The 20876-nt window shown below is 34.5% G+C and overlaps 2 protein-coding genes across 2 annotated transcripts; one reads left to right on the top strand and one right to left on the bottom strand.

Annotated features, from left to right (window-relative positions):
• Positions 1 to 1335: 1335 nt before the first annotated feature.
• On the bottom strand, positions 1336 to 3032 carry LOC9317419 (accelerated cell death 11). Its single transcript, XM_021029505.1, has 4 exons — positions 2739 to 3032; positions 2354 to 2526; positions 2005 to 2153; positions 1336 to 1675 (listed from the first exon to the last, which is right to left on the bottom strand). The coding sequence occupies exons 1-4, from the start codon at positions 2928 to 2930 to the stop codon at positions 1569 to 1571; spliced, it is 621 nt and encodes a 206-aa protein (XP_020885164.1). The 5' UTR covers positions 2931 to 3032; the 3' UTR covers positions 1336 to 1568.
• Positions 3033 to 6232: 3200 nt separating this feature from the next.
• LOC9317418 (187-kDa microtubule-associated protein AIR9) lies at positions 6233 to 18970 on the top strand. Its single transcript, XM_002881305.2, has 38 exons — positions 6233 to 6480; positions 7000 to 7833; positions 7936 to 8007; positions 8302 to 8367; positions 8455 to 8526; positions 8612 to 8677; positions 8796 to 8858; positions 8949 to 9014; positions 9309 to 9408; positions 9871 to 9972; positions 10258 to 10490; positions 10573 to 10687; positions 10799 to 10919; positions 11055 to 11230; positions 11598 to 11733; positions 11919 to 12019; positions 12128 to 12175; positions 12479 to 12663; positions 12744 to 12861; positions 13163 to 13290; positions 13542 to 13713; positions 13999 to 14117; positions 14339 to 14507; positions 14623 to 14707; positions 14790 to 14863; positions 14957 to 15076; positions 15239 to 15434; positions 15525 to 15646; positions 15856 to 16060; positions 16382 to 16455; positions 16600 to 16738; positions 16998 to 17179; positions 17266 to 17421; positions 17582 to 17713; positions 17954 to 18012; positions 18172 to 18204; positions 18295 to 18426; positions 18510 to 18970. Exons 2-38 carry the CDS (start codon positions 7042 to 7044, stop codon positions 18684 to 18686), a joined length of 5106 nt encoding a protein of 1701 aa, XP_002881351.1. The 5' UTR covers positions 6233 to 6480; positions 7000 to 7041; the 3' UTR covers positions 18687 to 18970.
• Positions 18971 to 20876: the final 1906 nt, after the last annotated feature.

Raw genomic sequence — 20876 nt, 5'->3', positions numbered from 1 at the left:
TCTATCAAACTATATTAACTATTTATTCACAATCTTCATATTTAGGGCATCTTGTTTACATATGCATTTCCTTTTTACAAATATTTATGGTCGCAAGAACTCCTTTTTATTTAAGATTCCTATATTGTTTAATTCTGTATTTACCACTCTTTCCTTTTCAGTTTAAATGTCATATTATATCTATTATTTTAGTTAATTTCTTCTTCATAATGTAATTTTAATCTCCTTTTTAAGGTAGTGTATTTTTTATTGTCTTAATTAGAACATTCAATGAGGATGTAGTATTTCCCTCCCTTTTGTTTAATTTCTTCTAAATCATGTTTTTTTTTAATATCAATAGATTCTTAATTTTAATATCATAAAATATATTTTCTTACTTTTTCCGTTTCAGTTTAATTGTTTAAGTGTACTTTAAGATTTTTTACAGAAATCTAAAAACACAATTAATTTTTTTATGAGAAACCGAGAGAAATTAGTTTATGATAAAAAAAAAAAAACTAAGAGGAGTTATTGTTTGAAAATACTCTATAATACTAATTCATATTGTTTGTCATTGAGCCTAAATCACACGTAGTTTTGAAGTACAACTAAAAAAAATTTGAACCGTCAAAGAAAATACCATGAAAACATAAATTTCTGATTTTAACGGTTCAAAAGGTTATATAATGCCAAGTTTCAAACGGAGGCTATTTTGTCTGAAAAAGATTGTTAACTAGCGATAACTATAAGTCTTCAACAATCAATACCGAGTCGCTTGGAGCTAGAGGGATATATTATCTAGATACGTGATTACTGGTGCCCATGCATTTACATAGTTTGCATCTGAATCTTAGCCGCCGCCTCTGTAACAACGATTCATAATAAAAATATCATAAGCAAATTGCAGCCTTCAGACATATGAATAAGAAACCATCTTTTAACTAAAATAATAGAAATCTCAAACATATTTATATTATATGAGTTTAGTCTCTCTTATGTAGCTAGGAGAAGTTAATGTCAAATATTGCTCTGGCTAGTAAAAAAACCACAAAATCTGTCACAGAATATGTTCACTGCATTACGAGGGAATCAACTAGCTAGTACATGCACTCACAAAAGCCAAGATGATGATGACCGACACAATCACGATGCTTCCCATGTATCCAAACTCCATCTTCTTAACCTCACCAAAATTTCTTCTTCCTACAAATTGGTATATTATATTATATGTCCAACAAGACAGAATTTTAGACTGCGAATTTGATAATTTAACATTTTGTCACTAAGTAACAATAACTAGGAAAAATTGGAAATTTTAAATTTTACGGTACAACCAATTCAACTACAAGAAGATGATAACCGACACAATCCGCGTGTACTACAGATATTTTACTTCAAATAATTTCTTCAAGCTTACGTAGTAATACATGAACACATTTGGAACTTGGAAGTGTGTTATTAAAACAAGAGATAAATCAATTTATTCATAATGTATTTCGTCGCTGTTGTTATGACACTACATGACTTGATGAGCACAGAGGTTATTCTTGTCTAAAGAGTGATAATAATTATAAGTCTTTTCAGGCTCTTCACCAATCAATACCGAGTTGCTTGGAGAGGAATAGATTATCAAGATACGTGATTAATGGTGCCGATGAATTGACATAGCTTTGCATATGTATCTTAGCCGCCGCCTCTGTAACAACGATTCAATGAAAAAAACAATATCGTCAGCGAATTGCAGCCATCAGAACATAATGAAGAAGAAACTCTATTTACGAAATCTCAAAAAGAGATAGTATTGGAAAAAGCAAAATAACCGTCAAATGAACTCTAAAGCCAAGGTGAATCTCAAAGAGTTTTCTCTTATGATACCACCAGGAGTATACGGGCCAAATATTGCTGTGATATCTAATCTAATCTAATCCTTTGAAGACCTTGAACAAAATCTGACTACTTAAACTACTAGTTTATCTGACACAGAATAGACACAGCATTACGAGAGAATCAACTAGTTGAACTCACCATCCTCTTTGAGCATATTAAGTAGGTGAGCCCTTGTGGGAAGAGCGTACATCCCAAGAGAAACAGCTTTCCGTATAGCCCATCCATGGTGGGGAGCAAACACTTGAGCATAAGACTTAGTTGCTGGATCCTTCAAAGAGTTATCTCCCCTGCAAATGAAATCAAACAACATTTCATCTTCTAATCTTGACCAAAAATCAAAGAAAACTACAACAAGACTCCATTTTTCTTTTTACTTCAATGTCCATATTCAAATCATACAACTGGCTCGGGTGATCAAGTTTATACATTTTGAATGTGTTAACTAATGCATTTGATCAAAAACTCACATAAGAGAGAGTCCACTTACTCGGAAGCTATGATCTGTTCAAAGAGAACCTTGACCATGTCAAGACCACGCTTAACCCTCAAAAGGTTTCTCGTATGACTACCAGGTTTCCTTACACAATTAGCCTCAATATCTTTGTCCATCATTACCACTAATGTCGATATCGAACTCGACGCCCTCACAAGATCATCAACCTATAGTCAGATTCACGAGTTAAACCTTCCATTTTCCAAAACATTCATCCTCAAGATACACAAACACAACATCCAAATCTTTCATCAAATTAGCAAAATTCAGTCCAAGTACTAGAGAAACTAAATCGATTCCAACATCTCAGGGGAACACAAGTACAAAAAGATTCGAACTTTGATGCAAATCTACCAACTCTCCAAGAAGATAAACATACCTTGGCAACATAGTCCATTTCCGCAAACTTAAAAGCTATTCCAAGGCAACCAAAGAGAGGCGAGACCAGAGAGCAAGCGTGAGAGAATTGCGCTACAGGAACTTCCGGACTCGGCGAATTCACGATGACCGCTAGTTCTTTGAAAGCGGTTGAGATTTTTCTCAGTGGCTTATCCGCGTCCGAATCCGCCATGGAAGATATCTCCTTGCTCTCTCTCTATCTCTCCTGATACAATTTGTTGTGTGGATTATTCGATTGGTGTTTGTGATTTGCCGCGGAATCTACTTTGCTGCAAGAAGACGACGACTCAAAAGGCGATTCGCTCATCAGTTATTCTCTGTGTTTGGCGTTCGGATCATAGATATCCTTATTCTGGATAGTAATATCCTCACCGTGTGAATGACCAAAACGCTGCGTTGAAGTAAAATGTGGGCCATAAGAACCAAAATCAACCGAATTAACCTCTCGGTATACCGAATAAATCGAATTGGATCTGAACCAAATTCGGTTTTGAAAAATTAAGATATGAAGCCTTTAATTGGGGAAGAATTGTAGGGATACTTTAATTAAAGGGTAGATCAACAAATGTGGTTTTTCGAAACTTTTATTTATGTTCCACTCTGGCTATTTTTTTGTTTTTTCGATTCTTTTCATTAATAAAAAAGGTACCAAAATTATAGGTAGGGGATGATATTTAGTGGTATTAATTATTGGGTACAAGGAATGGCGGATGCAATTATTTTGACTAGATTTACTCGCCCGCGCGTTGCGCGGGATATCAAATTTTAACTGGGTATAATACAAAATGTTAAGAATAATCATAATCATTTGAATTTTAAAAACTATATACATTCATACTTATTTTACAAAACAATATACAACATAGATATTATAAAATATATTTAGTAAGTACCGCGTAATAACAAAAGTTATATAAGATGAATCGGTCTTGGTAGTCATCAATGAATTTTTTATTTTTTTTTCAAAAAGAGAGTTATTTCCATAAACAAATCTTGTAAGTATAACTGTCTTGATGTTTTGACCTATTCGTACCTCATACTAAAATTAAATTTACTGAGTTTGAACATCAATTTATGAAAATATTTAAACGTAATATTCATGCCGCTTCAATAGGTTTGGAGAGCATTATTTACCTATTGAAGCAAGACCATCATACCTTAAGGAAAGTTTTGACAAAATCATGAATGTCTTAATTTTATCTATCCTACTACGCTTACATGGCTCGACGATTTAACCTGATGTTGAATATGATAGTCTGGTTTACTAAATCAAACTATCCGCTAATGCATACATAGATCGGATGAATATCGTTTATATATCCAATGCTTCAAGCATTACTCAATTTCTCTTCAAATATTTTTCGTCATCTTCTATGATGCACTTGTTCGCTTCCCAACATCTACTCTTTTTTATCTTCTATGCTCACTTTAATAAAATTTTAAATTGATTCTTAACTGAAAACTATTTCCTCATTTTCATCTTTTTAGTTTATTTATATTTTTTTTTTTGGTAAGCGTTTATTTTCTTTTATTAATTATATGGTTTTCATGCTTCAACGTAATATAATTTTACGAAAGATATATATTTGTTAAAATTTTCTCAACAGTACTTATTTAGATTTTTACCTATATTTAAACATATTCATTTTTTTATTTAGAAAACAAACAATAATATAGATATAATTGTATTATTTTTATTGTTATATTTTACTATAATTTAATATTAAGATACAATTAATCTTTATATTTTTTCGTCAATGTGAATTTATACTATTACTCTCTTGAAATATAATTTTCAATTTTAAATATGAATTATTTCTTATATCTTAAACTTTTATAATCATACATTTACTATAACATTTAACCATTTATTTTTAATCTAAGAATAATATTATTTTAAATAAATTTCTTCCACTTCTTTTTTTTTTTTGTCAACCGAGAATAATATTATTTTACATTTATTTTTAATCTAAGAATAATATTTATTTTAAATAAATTTCTTCCACTTCATTATTATCTCTTTAATTTAATGTTTCCATGAAATATGAATATCTTCTTATTATTAAAAAAAAAAAAACTGTTATAGCCTTTCATCTTCAATAACATTGGTATTTCTATGAAATTTTCATAATTATTTTTTATTTCTTAATTAAATATTTAGGGATTATGTTCATTTTAAGTTATATATTAACAAAAAATTAATGTAAGTGTTTTATATGTAAATATGTTACACTTGTGTTATTATTATTCAAGTAACCTTTATTTAAAACTATGCATTAATTGATGATTACTTCTTTGATAATGAGATGTAATTAAACATGAAATTAAATATTTGAAATAATTATTAATTAGTAGGATCCATAATATTAATTTGGTGATGATGTGGACACCTTAAGAGGAGAGAAACTCTCCCATTATATATTTTATTTAAAACTATGCATTAATTGATGATTACTTCTTTGATAATGAGATGTAATTAAACATGAAATTAAATATTTGAAATAATTATTAATTAGTAGGATCCATAATATTAATTTGGTGATGATGTGGACACCTTAAGAGGAGAGAAACTCTCCCATTATATATATAGATTATTATTCAAGTAACCTTTATTTAAAACTATGCATTAATTGATGATTACTTCTTTGATAATGAGATGTAATTAAACATGAAATTAAATATTTGAAATAATTATTAATTAGTAGGATAGGGGATGATATTTAGTGGTATTAATTATTGGGTACAAGGAATGGCGGATGCAATTATTTTGATTAGTGACATTAATTGATTCGTAGGTGGAGCTTATTTTAAAATTAATCGAAGAATTTTTTGAGTAATAATTTCGGGAAAAAAGAATAGAAAAAGGAATATGTTTCTTGACTTTTTGAGCCAAGCATGGGTGTTTTATTTAAGAAGGAATCGTTGGTTGAATAAAAACAATTTCATCAGTTTTCGAAAAACGTCCACTTGCCATTATTTACTCTGCCTTTACGGTTTCCGCCAATTTTAATTCTCTAATTTCAAACTTTTCTCTCTCTCTCTCTCACATCAAATTCTCTAATTTTCTCTTTTTATAATAATAGTCCTCTCTTTTCTTCTAGATAATTACTTTTCATTATAGTCCCTATACTATTGTAATTATCCACAACTGTCTCCTAATTTTATCATTTTCACACATAGTAAAATTAGAAATAAAATTGAATTCACAACACCGAACCAGAGAACACTGTTTTCAGTCCGGTGAGAAGTTTATAGTAGTATGCGTCTGGTTTTGTATGATAAATTTGAAATGTAGGGTACTTGCATGAAACTTTTGGAAACTAAGAGGGTGAAAACATGAAATAAAACATAATATAGGGATGTATATTTTGGAGTTTTGTTAAACATACACACACTCTCTTCCGCTACACACTGTTGTTATACTGTTTGTTCCCTTTACTCTTTTTTTTTTTTTTTTTGTTCGTATTTCAACATCTCTATCTCTCTCTCCAGCTTAATCGTCGTTTTCACTCTTTTTCCGATTCCATTCAAAAAGCTTCAACAAAAGTTAAATCAGTGAGGAGCGTTTTGATTCTCTGCTTCATCCAGATCTACATTTATCCTTTTTCGCCTTGTTTGCTCTGCTTAAAACGTTTCCGACGTCGCCGGGATTCTCGCCGGAGTTATTGTCGAACAGTGAAAATGGGTTTTTGATTTTACTGGTTACTTCTTTGTTCAGTGCAGTAAGTAATTTTTTTCTTTTTTCTGTCTTACTATTGGTTTGTGCAAGTTCATTTCCTTAAATGAAGAAACTTTATTTTCCCACATTTCAAAAACTATCACTTTCTGGAATTTCTTCTGCTTGTTTCACTCACAGAAATTTCACCTTTTTTTTTCTTTTAAAAATATTGGTTTAAGTGGATTGGTTGTTCACAAAATGACCAAAAATATTGTAGAAGGTAACCGACAGTGTTAGCTGAAAGAAGCCAGAAACTCTGTTTGTCTGTGTTCTTGAATTTAGACAAAAGTCCGTACTTTATTTATTAATAATCCTGTTATTGAGAGGATCCAATAAAGTAGAGTAATTGTAACATGCGCGTTCGATTACACTAACAATGTGCGTGGGCCACTTGGTCATTTCATTCTGTGTTCTACTTCGGAGAAATTTGGATACAACAAATAAAGTAGAGAATTTGTCTACAATGAATAAAGTTTCCTTTTTTTGTTAATGATTTAATCATGCGTCTCTTTTGATTTTCCAGGCTCTTCTTTTGTTTCTGCAATAAGTTTTGATTGATTTTTAAATGGAGGAAGTAGCAGCTAAGGTTGAGGAAGAAACTGTGGAAACCACTGTAGAGGACAATGTAACTACAGCTAATGAAAGTAGAAGTCCAGAAAATGTTTCTGCGGTGTCAAGTCGAGCTGCTGCTACTAAAAAGAAACCAGTTATTAGTTCGAATTTGATAAAGCCAACCGCGTCTTCTTCTTTACGGGTCTCAGGCACTACACCTGTGACAATCAGGAGAAATAGTACTGGAGGAGTAACAGAGAAGTTAATTGGTGCCTCTAAGGTTCTGCCTAAACAAATGAGTACTACTGCCTCACGTACTGATCCGGTAAGGAGATCACTTCCAGAATTGAGGAAGAGCTCAGTGTCTTCTCTTTCTGCCAAGACTGTATCCAAACCAAGTCTTTCCGAGAGTAAAAAGTCTGTCCCTGTATCACCAGGGAGTCGGAGTTCGACAAAGTCACCTGGGTTTAGTTTAAGTAAGCCTGAGTCTTCTGCTAGACCAAGCATGAGTGCCTCTGTGTCTTCAAAAAGAGCTCCATCTTCATCGGTTGACAGTAGTGGCAGCAGGACCAGTAGTGGAAGACTACATTCTACTCTCAATAGTGGGAGGATAGTTTCTAAAGTTTCTTCTCCATCTGCTGGATCATCACCTTCTGTTTCTAGCGGTATAAGATCAAAGTCATTGTCGACACCTCTAGACCGCAGTTCCAACTTCTCTGGACGGAAGAAAACAGCTACCCCTGAAAGCCGCGATTCACGACTCATTATTCTTCCAAAGGTGGAGGTTAAAGCTGGCGATGATATGGTAAGAACTCACTTTTCTCTTTGTACTTGCTAGATTTCCATACAGTAGGTTTAAACCTTCCTTCCGTGGTTGTTGATTAATGGATGTCTGTAATTGCTTAAGAGATTGGATCTTAGAGGCCACAGGATCCGCAGTCTAACCTCCGGTGGGCTACACTTGTCACCAAACTTAGAGGTAAACTTATATTTCCATGGTAACTTCACAGTAATCTAGTGCAACACTTTGTGACAATGATGTTTATGTAGATATGCCAATTGTGGATTTGAATAGAAGTAGGGAGGATTAGTTATTTACATCCCACGAGGACAAACTTTGAATTTTCTTAGTGACTTCCTGATATCAGTTTTAAAAATCTCCGAACGACGAATACAATCTTTTGGACACTACATATGCTCGCCTCATTTATTTGAAGTTCTTACCTCTATCATTCACCTTATTTTACTTTCCTCTACTTCTACTCCTTACCAGTTTGTCTATCTTAGAGACAATCTCCTATCTACGCTGGAAGGTATTGAGATATTGAATCGAGTCAAGGTCAGTAAATTCATTTCCCTGGGGTTCTTGGTTTTAACATATATATGCTCACACTAGCTGTGGTTCTGTTACTTCCATTAATCTCAGGTTCTGGATTTGAGTTTCAATGATTTCAAAGGGCCTGGATTTGAACCACTTGAGAATTGCAAAATGCTGCAGGTTTCTTTCTCTCCCATTGTATCCTTGGTCCTTCCTTCATAAGTGCTATCTGATGAGCATTTTAAATCTTATATTACTTGGACAGCAACTTTATCTTGCTGGAAATCAGATAACTTCACTTGCTAGTCTGCCTCAACTTCCAAACTTAGAGGTGAGCATCAGAAATTGAAAAATAATTGCTATCAAGTTTTCATACTTATATATCTTCTTGTGGATTACCCCTTACCCCTTACTTTTTCCAACTGTTACCTTTCTTGTTCCCATGCTAGTTTCTCTCGGTAGCTCAAAATAAATTAAAATCACTTGCAATGGCAAGCCAGCCCCGGCTTCAGGTACATTTTTTGTTTCAGAATTGAGGGTTGTTTACAGTAAATTGTTACAAGTATAGTTTTTTAGACATCTCATCAATATTTTTTTCTCAGGTACTAGCAGCAAGTAAGAACAAGATAACAACTCTGAAGGACTTTCCATATCTACCAGTTCTTGAGGTTTCAATCTTTATGTTCCCAAACATATTTTTCACACATTTCTTATTTGGCTGATTAATTGGTCGCATGCACTGCTTTAACTAACACATCTATGAGACACTAGATTACCTAGTACAAAAGATTGAAAAACCATCATCTATGGGAAAGTTTCTCCTCTCCAATAGTTCAATTTGAGTACTAATGTTTTTGGTAATGGCATTTGGCCTTGTAAAACAGAAATGGTGTTCCATTATTTCAATACATATATACAAATACGTAGTTTGTAATATCACTTTGTGTGTTTTCCTTTTACAGCATCTGCGGGTTGAGGAAAATCCATTGCTGAAAATTTCTCATTTGGAAGCGGCATCCATACTACTCGTAGGTCCTACCTTGAAGAAATTCAATGACAGAGGTACTCTTTTGTAGAACTCGTAGAACGAAGTGCTGTAGTTTGCTTAAGGCTGATTATTTCATGAGAAAGATGACTGACTAGCATGTATAAGTTTTCACTCATCATATGAACTTCCAAGTAATTATTTAGCTGATCGTGAAATCTAAGCAATAACATGTGAGAAGAGGTAGACGATTTTGGGATGTTAGATCAATGGAAATAAACACAAATGATATATCTTTATCAATTGTTTTTGTTAATCGGGATGGAAATTACTTCTGAACGGTTGCAAGAAATTGTGGGAATAATACCTGTTCCTTTTTTTATATTTTTATTAACAAGTTACATACTGGACAATAATAACAGCATTGACTATAAAAGTCTGTCTAGGAATGAAGTGTTTTACTGATACATTAGAAAGTATTCAGAAGTTGTTTCTTGTGATGTACCTTGGTCCATGATAACCTTAAATTTTTTCTTTAGATCTCTCTCGTGAGGAAGTGGCAATTGCAAAGCGTTATCCTCCACAAACAGCCCTCTGCCTCAGAGAAGGTTGGGAGTTCTGCAAGTCTGATCTTGCAGCAGGTATGAAATCACTTCTCAGAGTTGTATAATCATTCATTGTAGCTTGATGGTAGTGCAATCTTCATATGAAAACTAAAACCTTTCCCTCCTTGATTTTTGTTTGTTACCAATGGTCACACTTGGAAGGTTGACTGGTTAATCAAATTAGCATTTTCATCTCTTTTACGTAATTGCTAGTTGATCTTTTATGTGAAAAAGGAAAATGCCATTCATTCAACTCCTAAGTTCCATATTTGCATCTAATAACTTTGAAATATTCACATTCATGCAACTTCTTGTGAACAGAATCGACATTCCGCTTCTTAGTTGAGAGGTGGAAGGACACATTACCTTCTGGTTATCTTATTAAAGAAGCACATGTTGACCGACCTTCTGAAGAAGCTCCCTGTCAATGTCACTTTGGTCTTGTTCAGGAACTTCCTACTGCTACAGATCAAGAATTAGCCCTGAAATTTCAATGGTCTGTGGCGGACAGATCTCTTTCTAATTTTGTTCCTATTATTGATGCAACCAAGGAGGTAAAATTTACCTTGCCATATTTTCATATGCATGTGTGTTAAAAGTATCTGTTCTCTTATTCTTTTTTCTAATTTGCAATAGGTCTATTGGCCAAAACGTGAAGACATTGGTAAAATGCTAAAGATAGAATGTACTCCTGTTATGGGAGAGACTGCATATCCATCCATATTTGCCATATCTTCACCAGTTCAGCGAGGTATGCTTCTTCAGTTATACAATAGGCCATATGAACGTTTTCCATTTTATGTGCCTTGCACGTATCCATCTATTGGTGTCCTCTAGAACATCACAGTGAAGTGCTGTGCAGGAAAGGGAATACCAAAAGTTGTGAGCCTTGAATTAAATGGGGAACTAGTTGAGGGAAATATTATCAAGGGTGAAGCAGTGGTTGCATGGTGTGGTGGGACACCGGGAAAATGTATTACCAGGTATATGATATCATGTTTTCTGCTTTCTCCTCTTGTTATATGCAGCTTAATAATTTTGTGTATTCTAATTTCATGGTTCACTTATGATTACTTGATTAGTAACCAAAGAGGTATGGTTTCCTTTTTCTAAACCAGTTGGTTGAGGAGAAAGTGGAACCGGAGCCCTGTGGTGATCGATGGAGCTGAAGATGAGGAATATATGTTATCTTTAGATGATGTGGGATCAAGTATGGTTTTCATGTACACACCAGTCACAGAAGGAGGTGCAAGAGGAGAGCCTCAGTACAAGTACACAGAGTTCGTAAAAGCAGGTAAATGAAAAAGCTTCTAATAGATATTATCTTTTCTTTTTCACAAGATTCGCATAGCATTGTCATTTGTGTTTCTTTGCTTTCATCTCTTTCATAGTTGACTAATGGTTAAAAGTCTCTGTGGTTGCTTGTTTTGAATAGTTGTTGAATTCTTCACCGTAGCTGTTTCTACTTGCAATAATCTTATTTATCTCATCTTATCTATGGAATAATTTATATTCCTGTCAACTGTTTTCAGATTGATTCACCTGCATGCTAAAACTGATTCATGTAGTACAGTGGTTGTTATTTGTATGTTTCTTTATTTTGCATCTTTTAAACGACTAATGCCGCTGTCTGTTGAATTTCCTATAAATTCTGGTGGCAGCTCCTCCATCTGTAAGTAATGTTCGAATTACTGGAGATGCTGTTGAAGGCTGCGTTTTAAAGGGGGTTGGAGATTATTTTGGAGGCAAGGAAGGTCCTAGCAAGTTCGAATGGTTGCGGAAGAACAAGGAAACAGGGTAACTATGCATGTAGATATTTAATTTTTTGTCCTTCTGTTTCAGACATGAGTGTCTGAATGTGTTGTCACTGCAGTATCTCTACTTTCTTTTTCATGTTTCTTGGTCCTGTATGCTGAAAGCATTACAAGTTCCTCTTCCAGTTTCTAAATTGTACCACTCTTGCTAAGATATGTTTTATACAGAGAACTCTCCTTGATATCGGCTGGAACATCCGAGTATACATTGACCCAGGAAGATGTTGGCACACATGTCACTTTTGTGTACATACCTGCAAATTTTGAGGGTTAATTTTCTTCCCATTTCTTTTCCCTCAGGTTCTTACTTAGAAGAAAGCCTCAAATTATAGCGGGATAGGCAGTAGACAATTCTGACGTATTATAGAAAATTGCAGGGCTAGAGGGGGAACCAGTGTCAACTTCATCCAGTGTAATCAAGCCAGGTATGCTAAAACTTTGTAGAAGGCAGGTTTCTTCTTTTATACACGAAGATGTTTTCCAAGGATACTGATTCATCTCGCTTGGGTTCCTCTTGTTGCTCTAACAATTGACTGTTGTGAACTAGAGTCTACTAGTTCTCGTTATTGGGCATGAAATGTTTTTTTCTTATTCTTTTATATATCTTGGTGATAACGCTTAGCATTTACTATATGACATAATTCATCCATCAGAACTGCCTGTTTGGATTTGCTGGACTGTGTCTCTTCATTTTGGCTCATTTTGTTTTTTTTTAATTGAAACCGCAGCACCTCCGAAAGTAACAGATGCTAAGATAGTTGGTGATTTGAGGGAGAATAGTAAGGTCACTGTAACAGGTACTGTTACTGGAGGAACTGAAGGTTCAAGCAGAGTGCAATGGTTCAAATCAAGTTGTTCTATCCTGGAAGGAGGCAATTCTCTTGAAGAATTGAGCACATCAAAAGTGGCAAAGGTAGGCTAATGCATAATGCTCATCAGAAAAGTTTGGTAAGACATATATTTATAATGTTGCATCTCAACATTTTTTCCCAGTCATTCCGTATACCCTTGGGGGCGGTGGGCTATTACATAGTTGCGAAGTATACTCCAATGACACCTGATGGTGAATGCGGTGAACCAGTATATGTACTATCGGAAAGAGCAGTTGAGAGTAAGTTAAATCATATACTTTCTGGAACATTTTATTGGTTACTATTTTTGAGTCTATTAGATTGTTGAATTTGTTTATTTATGAGTGATGATGAGCTATATTTTACTCTTGCCGCATTCACACATTTATCTCAGTAGGAGTATGATTTTCTCTTGATTTTAAATCATACCTATCTAATTCCAAGTATTGTCCTGCTCTGAGTTTTGTGTTTAGGTGATCAATTGTATTGTCTTTGATTTGGAATTATCATGTTTTTGTGCCTATAGTCAGTGCTAATTATTTTGATTTTAACAACTGGCAGCCCTTCCCCCCAGCTTAAATTTCCTGTCAATTACTGGAGACAATATCGAGGGTGGAATATTGACAGCATCCTATGGATACATAGGAGGGCATGAAGGTAAAAGCATATACAAATGGCATTATCATAAGGTAATCCTTCAAGCTCTATTATGCTGGTACTTCCCTCTGAGATTTAGTCTTAACCTTAGTTTCTATGTTCAGCTCCAGGCACGGTACTGTATCTTTTTAGATGAAGTTCTGTTTATCCATGTGAAAGTATAATTCAGAAATGAAAAAAAAAAGCCTTATTTGCAGTGAATAATTAGTTGCCAAAAAATTTATGAGTGTGGCCTTCAGGAAACTTGGTTGCATCTAATTGCTCTCTCCTTCTTCAAACGCAGGCAGAAAATGATCTCCCTGGCACATTGATACCTGAAGCCTCTGGGCTTCTTCAGTTTACAATTACTAAAGAAGCTATTGGTAAATTCATTTCATTTCAATGTATGCCTATGAGGGATGATGGGATTGTGGGTGAGCCAAGAAATTGCATGTCCCAGGAACGTGTTCGTCCAGGTAATGAATTGTCTTGTTGTTTCTGTGCTATATGATGATCTTGGAATTTTCTGATGCAATGTGAGCTTGAACTCGTTTGGCAAACTTTTAGAATGCGAGTTTGAAGTAGATGCATAAATCCTCTAATAACTATAGACTGATAATCACAGATGCTTTGAAGTAAAGTAGGCGTGCAACCAATATGAACATGGGATTTTTTTTTTCCTACAATGTTTTCACAGTCTATTTCACAGCAATTCTTGCCATAAAGTTTTACTTATTATACGTGGTTTTGTTGATCATTAGGAAACCCAAGCACGGTATCTCTTCAAGTTGTTGGAGCTCCTGTTGAAGGAACCACGCTATCTGTAGAGAAAGAATATTGGGGTGGTGAAGAAGGAGCATCAGTTTTCCGGTGGTTCCGGGTATTAAACTTCAAATTTACCAAATTTTCAAAATTAGGATATTGGGAAGACTGTTCTTTCCTTTTTGGCTGGGTTTCTGACTGCATCTCATATACCTATGTACTTGGTAGTATTTGAATATTTGAGAACACAAAAAGCAACATTTTACTTCCTTTTGATGTCGATAAATCTGCATGGAATTGGAACTTCAGTTATTTTTAAACTTGTGAATTTTCTTGCAGACTAATTCAGATGGTACTCCATGCGAAATAAAGGGTGCAACTACTTCGTCATATCTGCTGTCAGTCGATGATATCGGTTTCTTCATTTCAGTTTCTTATGAACCCGTGAGAAATGACATGGCTCGTGGACCCACGGTTATTTCTGAACTATCTGGACCAATTGTAGCTGGTATAATACTCTCTTCCCATTTGTTATCAAGCTCTGCAGTATCTGAAAGGGTACTAATTTCCATGAACGAGCAGGGTAAGTGAGATGATTTATCTTTCAATTCATTTCTCTGCAGGCCATCCAAATTGTCAGTCACTGGAGTTTCTTGGATCAATGATTGAAGGGCAACGCTTAAGCTTTGTTGCTTCATATACTGGAGGGTACACTTTCATAAAGTTGCTTGAGACTTATGTGATTGTTAGATGGAAAACTCCACAGCTAAATTAACATTTTGCAACGCAGGATAAAAGGAAATTGCTACCTTGAATGGGTTAGGGTGAAAAGTAATGGTGTTAAGGAAATATTGAGTAATGATGGTAAGTTTTGATCCATTTTGTACCTTTCGGTTCAGATTCCTTTCTGTCCCCTTAAAAATCTGCTTCAGATTAATGAATATGATCCCTGAACAGAGTTTTTGGATTTATCACTGGACGATGTCGGTGAAAGCATTGAACTTATTTACACTCCTGTTCGTGAAGATGGAATAGAAGGGAGTCCAAGGAGTATCAGGTCTGATGGCATTGCTCCAGGTGAGCTGTCTTTTCAGAGTTGGAAATGTCAATCCTGTACTTAGTTTTTGTAGAATGTCCATTTAAGCTAAAGAGTATACACTGTAATACTGTATCTTGAATTTGTACACTGTTTTTTACATTTACTGATCTCGGCTCCTTCATTTTTTTCTTTGTAAACAGCAAATCCGATGGGGTTAGAGCTTAAAATTCCTGACTGCCTTGAGAAACAAGAGGTTGTGCCTCATAAAACTTATTTTGGAGGCCATGAAGGTGTTGGAGAGTACATCTGGTATAGAACTAAGGTCAAGTTGCATGGATCTGCACTCACGGAAATATCCTATGCCGGTGAAGAGGTTGTTGCTTGTAGTAGAACATTGTAAGAGCCATAGAATTCCCAAACTGTGTTCAAATTTCTTTCATAATTTGTTCTCTTGGATACATGTGAATTCATCTGTTTCTCTTGCAGAAAATATACTCCATCACTTGAAGATGTGGGCGCTTATCTAGTCTTGTACTGGATTCCTACTCGCGTAGATGGGAGAAGTGGGAAGCCAGTTGTTTCGATAACAAACTCTCTTGTTGCCCCAGGTGCAGATATTGTCACACTTCCTGTTATCTTTGCTAATTTTTGTTACCGTATAGCTGAATAATCATTGTCAACATCTATCTAGTTTGTTCCGCTAATTATTACTTTCATGATATCACCTTTTGATTTAAGCTTTTCCTTAACCTGTCAACCATAGAGCTGATGCGTACAAATTTCTGTTTCTGACGGAATAATGTATATTATATTGCAGCTGATCCAGATGTATCGAATGTTCGTGTGAAGAAACTTTTTTCGGATGCTTATTCTGGAGAAGGAGAGTACTTTGGTGGCCATGAAGGTGCAAGTATCTTCAGTTGGTACAGAGATAATGATGGAAACATTGATCTTATTGCTGGGGCTAACTCCAAAACGTATGAGGTGACTGAGTCGGATTACAATTGCCGAATATTGTTTGGGTATGTTTCCACAGCCACTTCTCCTTGCAGCTTTAACAAGCATCCATTGCTTTAATTATTCCTTTAGCATGCATGTATTTATGGCTGTTTTAGTTTACGCTTTTCAATGTTTTAGTTTTGTCTCTCATTCTTGAAAGAAACCCTTTGGCATGTGTTAACGGGTCTGAGCCCTTAAATTCTTAAAAACAACTGGCAATGTTTGTATCAATTCATAGATATTAATTTTTCTTGTTTTCGATGTACTGATAGTGAACCCTAGCTTCATGATGGTTTTGGAGTATGCGAACTTGAATCGTAGAACGTTTTCAACTTATTTTGCAGGTACACACCGGTTCGTTCAGATTCTGTTGTGGGAGAGTTAAAGATGTCCGAGCCAACTGAAATTATCCTCCCAGGTTTTCATTTCTGATCACTAGCAAAATCTTGATCTATTTATTTTTGTTGTTGTGTGATGTTTTCCTTTATTGTTTCCATTTGTTTTGGGTTTCTTTGTGGGTTCTCTTTGCAATACCATTCTAACACTTTTGATCACAATACAGAGGTTCCAAAAGTAGACATGCTTGCTTTCACCGGAAAGGCGGTACAGGGTGATGTTCTCACAGCCGTCCAAGTGATCCCAAAGACTGAAATTCAACAACTTGTTTGGAGCAAGTACAAAGGAGAAACTCAATACCAATGGTATATTGCATCTCACCTGACCTTCAATCCCTGGCTAAAAATTGCATGAGACATTTTTTGGAGTTACTGGAACTATGTTGATGCCTCTAAATCCATTCATATGAAAAACGTTGTTTTCATGTGTTGAACTTTGTATCTGATATTCTTGCCAATCTGCTTGCTTTTTAACTATATAATTAGCTTTTTATAAAAGATGGCACAAAAACCGTTTTCAGTAACTGTTTTATGATTTAGTCTCACATAACAACGGTTGTGACAGGTTCCGCTCACCGGAATCAGGGGATAAGATATCGTATGAGGCTCTCTCTTCAGAAACTTCGTGTTCATACAGGGTGCGGTTTGAGGATATTGGCAGATGTCTCAAATGTGAATGTGTAGTACATGATGTGTTTGGAAGGTCTAGTGAACTAGCATACGCCGAGACTGATCCAATATTACCAGGTTTCATGCATTTCAGTTACCATTGCATCTTGTTTACCAATATCTCTGACGAGGTGAAGATGTGACCAACTTTCTGTCTACTTCAGGTTTTCCTAGGATAGAGAAGCTAGAGATTGAAGGACAAGGTTTTCATACTAACTTATATAGTGTGCGGGGAAATTATTTTGGTGGTAAAGAGGGAAAGAGTAAAATCCAATGGCTTAGATCAATGGTTGGAAGCCCTGATCTCATCTCAATTTCAGGTAGACAAAACTTGGTCACATTGTTATTTCCTTCATGTAAAAAGTAATGCTTAGCATTTCTTGTAAGAGTCTCAATTCTTGGTTCTCTTTTATCCAAATACCTGGAAAAGTTTCAACCATTTTCATCTGTGGGTTTAATTTATTTCGGTAAATTTTGTAGGTGAGACAGGAAGGATGTATGAAGCTAATGTGGATGATGTCGGATACAGACTGGTCGTTGTATATACACCCATCCGTGAGGATGGTGTTCAAGGCCACCCAGTTTCTGCATCAACAGAGCCTGTTGCTGTTGGTAAGTTTTTCCGTTATCATCATAAATCATTATCACAATCATCATAGTCATGAATATTGTCATTGTTATTTGTTGTTATGTGTGTGTATAACTATAGTCACCAAGTCTCTCAAATATGACCTCAATTTTGCATACAGTAACTCTACCAGGTTCCTTTAAGAGGGATTTCTGTTGTCTCTTCCACGACTACTTTTCTTTTCTATTTTCCAATGGGATCTCACGGTGATGATTAATTTGCAGAACCTGATCTTTATAAGGAAGTGAAGCAGAAACTAGAAACCGGGTTAGTGAAGTTTGAGGTAAGATTAACTTTGTGTTTTTTTTTTTTTTTGAATGAATGTTAAATTTAAATTGTGTTATGTTTTCTAGCTTCACTATCCTTTATGTTCTTTCTTTAAATATGATAAAATTTCTCTTCCTCAATCATTTGTTTCCCTCTTTTGATCTTTTGGAATCAGGTGTTGTGTGACAAGGACCCTTATCCCAAAAAGGTATGTACTTCATAATTTTCTGGAGTTACAATTTGATTCGTGTACATCAAATTGGGGGTTTCTAAAAGGGTGAAACTGCTAATGATTTAGATTGTTGGAGAGGGAAATCTCGAGAGACGAATGCTGGAAATGAACAGGAAGAGATTAAAGGTTGTGAAACCAGGTTCAAAGACGTTTTTCGCAACTACTGAAGTCCGTGGAAGCTATGGTCCTCCTTTCCACGTAAGTATTATTTTGACCACAATCACTGGACTCATAAATCTTCAAACTGTCTTTTAAAGTTATATTGTTTTGCATCAAACCAGGTGGAGACATTTCGTAATGACCAGAGAAGGCTAAGGATAGTTGTGGATAGTGAGAATGAAGTAGACATAGTGGTGCATTCGCGCCATCTCCGCGATGTTATAGTGCTTGTCATTCGCGGGTTTGCTCAGCGATTCAACAGCACTTCACTCAATTCTCTACTTAAGATCGATACATGAAATCAATCTTAAAGAGTGATTGCGTCTATTGCAAGTTTCTTTCCGTGTGCCATTCAAAATCTCATACGCTCGTCTCTCTGTTTGTTTTGGTGTTTTCATCGTTCCAATATGTTGTGGTATTGATAAAGAGAGTATTGCATTTGAAAGCCAAAGCTGCCTTGTACCAAAAGGGGTTTTTTAATTACAAACCCAACTTTAACTGAATTTCGTATACTTTTAAAGAGTGGTTTATTTTATGTTTGGTTTGTTCTTGTTAAAGTATAAAGATAATGACTGTAAATGCATACATCATTTCTTTCATTGTTAAAGTCAATACAAATTAAGTTTCTTGATCTCTCATATCAGACTTTGGACTCAAACTTAATCTTGATTAGTTTATTTTGTTAATTCTTACTCTTTTTATGTGTTGAAAAATTAAGTGGATATGCAAATGGTTAACATGATTGTCACCTTTGTCCCTTTTCCTCTTCTTTTTCTCTACTTTTACTTGTAAAATAATTACAGAACTTTTAGGATAACAAAAGTTTTATTCTTCTTTCTTTTTCTCTTTTCCCTATGTGAACAAACTTAAAAACACAAACAATAGTTAAGATTAAAAAGAAAAAGGAAAAGAATTAGTTAGGCTCAAAACAGTTCCTTCTTGTGTAAGTTAGTTCGCTGTTTATGCTAACCAAATTAATCTTTGCCTTTGATCATGTTTCGTTGCTTTCAAGATAAAAGGATATACTTTATTTTCTTGATTATGACTTTGGTCGGATAAATTATTATTGTATGTTTTATTTATATATCCATTTGACATAAAACAAAAGAAAACTAATCTTTATTAGAAAAAAAAAAGGAAGAGAGAGAAAATGTTATAATAACAAATTCTGGACGAAAATACTCTCCAAAATATAAGGGATATGATTTCATAGGAAACAGATGCGACATGGAATCTGTAGTGGGCCACCATTTATTAAATGTCTGCATCGATAGTATATTCTGCTATGCAATTATGTATCGTGATATCTTATTTTTTATCGGATACATGGATATATATCTTACATCGTAATAGTTAAGTAATGTTGTTTACGTATGATATATCAACATATATATCATGATATATCAACATATATATCATGATATATCAACATATATATCATGATATAGCAACAGATATCATGATATATCAATATATATCATAACATATATCATGGTATCGCAATATATATTATGATATATGTTAAAATATCGTGATAAATAAATAAATATCAAAAATTTTAAATATATATCACGATATATTGATATATGAGATAGTGGTAGTGAAAGGGAGAGAGAGTTTGTTGGCGAGGACGAGGGGTGGGGACTATGGTGGATGTGGAGGATGAGTGAAGTAAATAGGACATTGTGGTGGATTGTATCTTAGTGAAGAAGGTAGTGATGGTGATGTGAGCGGAGAATATGTTAGCAGTGGAGGAAGAGGTGGTGGTGGTGGGATGGAAAAGAGAGTATAGTGAAACAACATAAGTGGAAGACGGTGGCAACAAATGAATTGGGAGATAAATATGTTTATCCATCACTGGTCGATGATAGCATCGCCGGTTTGATGATGTCCTATATCATTTCTGATATACGTCCATCGATAACATGAACGACATCAAATTCGCGACGTCTTTGTACCGAGAATTTTGTAAGGTTTACTGAGTGCATTCTGATCAGAAAAATACAACGAGTTTAATGAATTAAAAATATCATAATTTTATATGCAATCAGTTTCACAATTAAGAATAATCATTTGTTTGGGGTTTTCATAAAGTAAGGAAAAAAAGAAATAATAAAAAGAAAGATAAACGAAGAAAGAATGAAGAGTTTGGTTTTGGGGGTATTTCTGTCTTTTTGTCATGTTTTCAAAAGATCACTTATTTACAAGTTTGCCATCTATCTTTTAACTTAAATACTTCTCAGTCTTACGGTATGCAGTGTAATTACTCAAAAAAGAATCTGTCACAGTGAATTGCAATAGTCTTTTATTTTCCGTTTTCTCTATTTATTCAAAATTTTCTAATAAATTTCTTTTTTTTTTTGTTTTGAAAAAATACTAATCGTTCCTCAACATCATCATCTTCTGTGAAGCACACACCAATTGTTTTTTACAGGGATTGGTGTAAGTGTAAACATTTTTCTTTCAAATTTTTTTCCTTCAAATCTTAA

This window comes from Arabidopsis lyrata (genome assembly GCF_000004255.2).
Source record: "Arabidopsis lyrata subsp. lyrata unplaced genomic scaffold ARALYscaffold_4, whole genome shotgun sequence".
Classification (NCBI taxonomy): domain Eukaryota; kingdom Viridiplantae; phylum Streptophyta; class Magnoliopsida; order Brassicales; family Brassicaceae; genus Arabidopsis; species Arabidopsis lyrata.
This window is presented reverse-complemented; position numbering and strand designations above follow the sequence as displayed.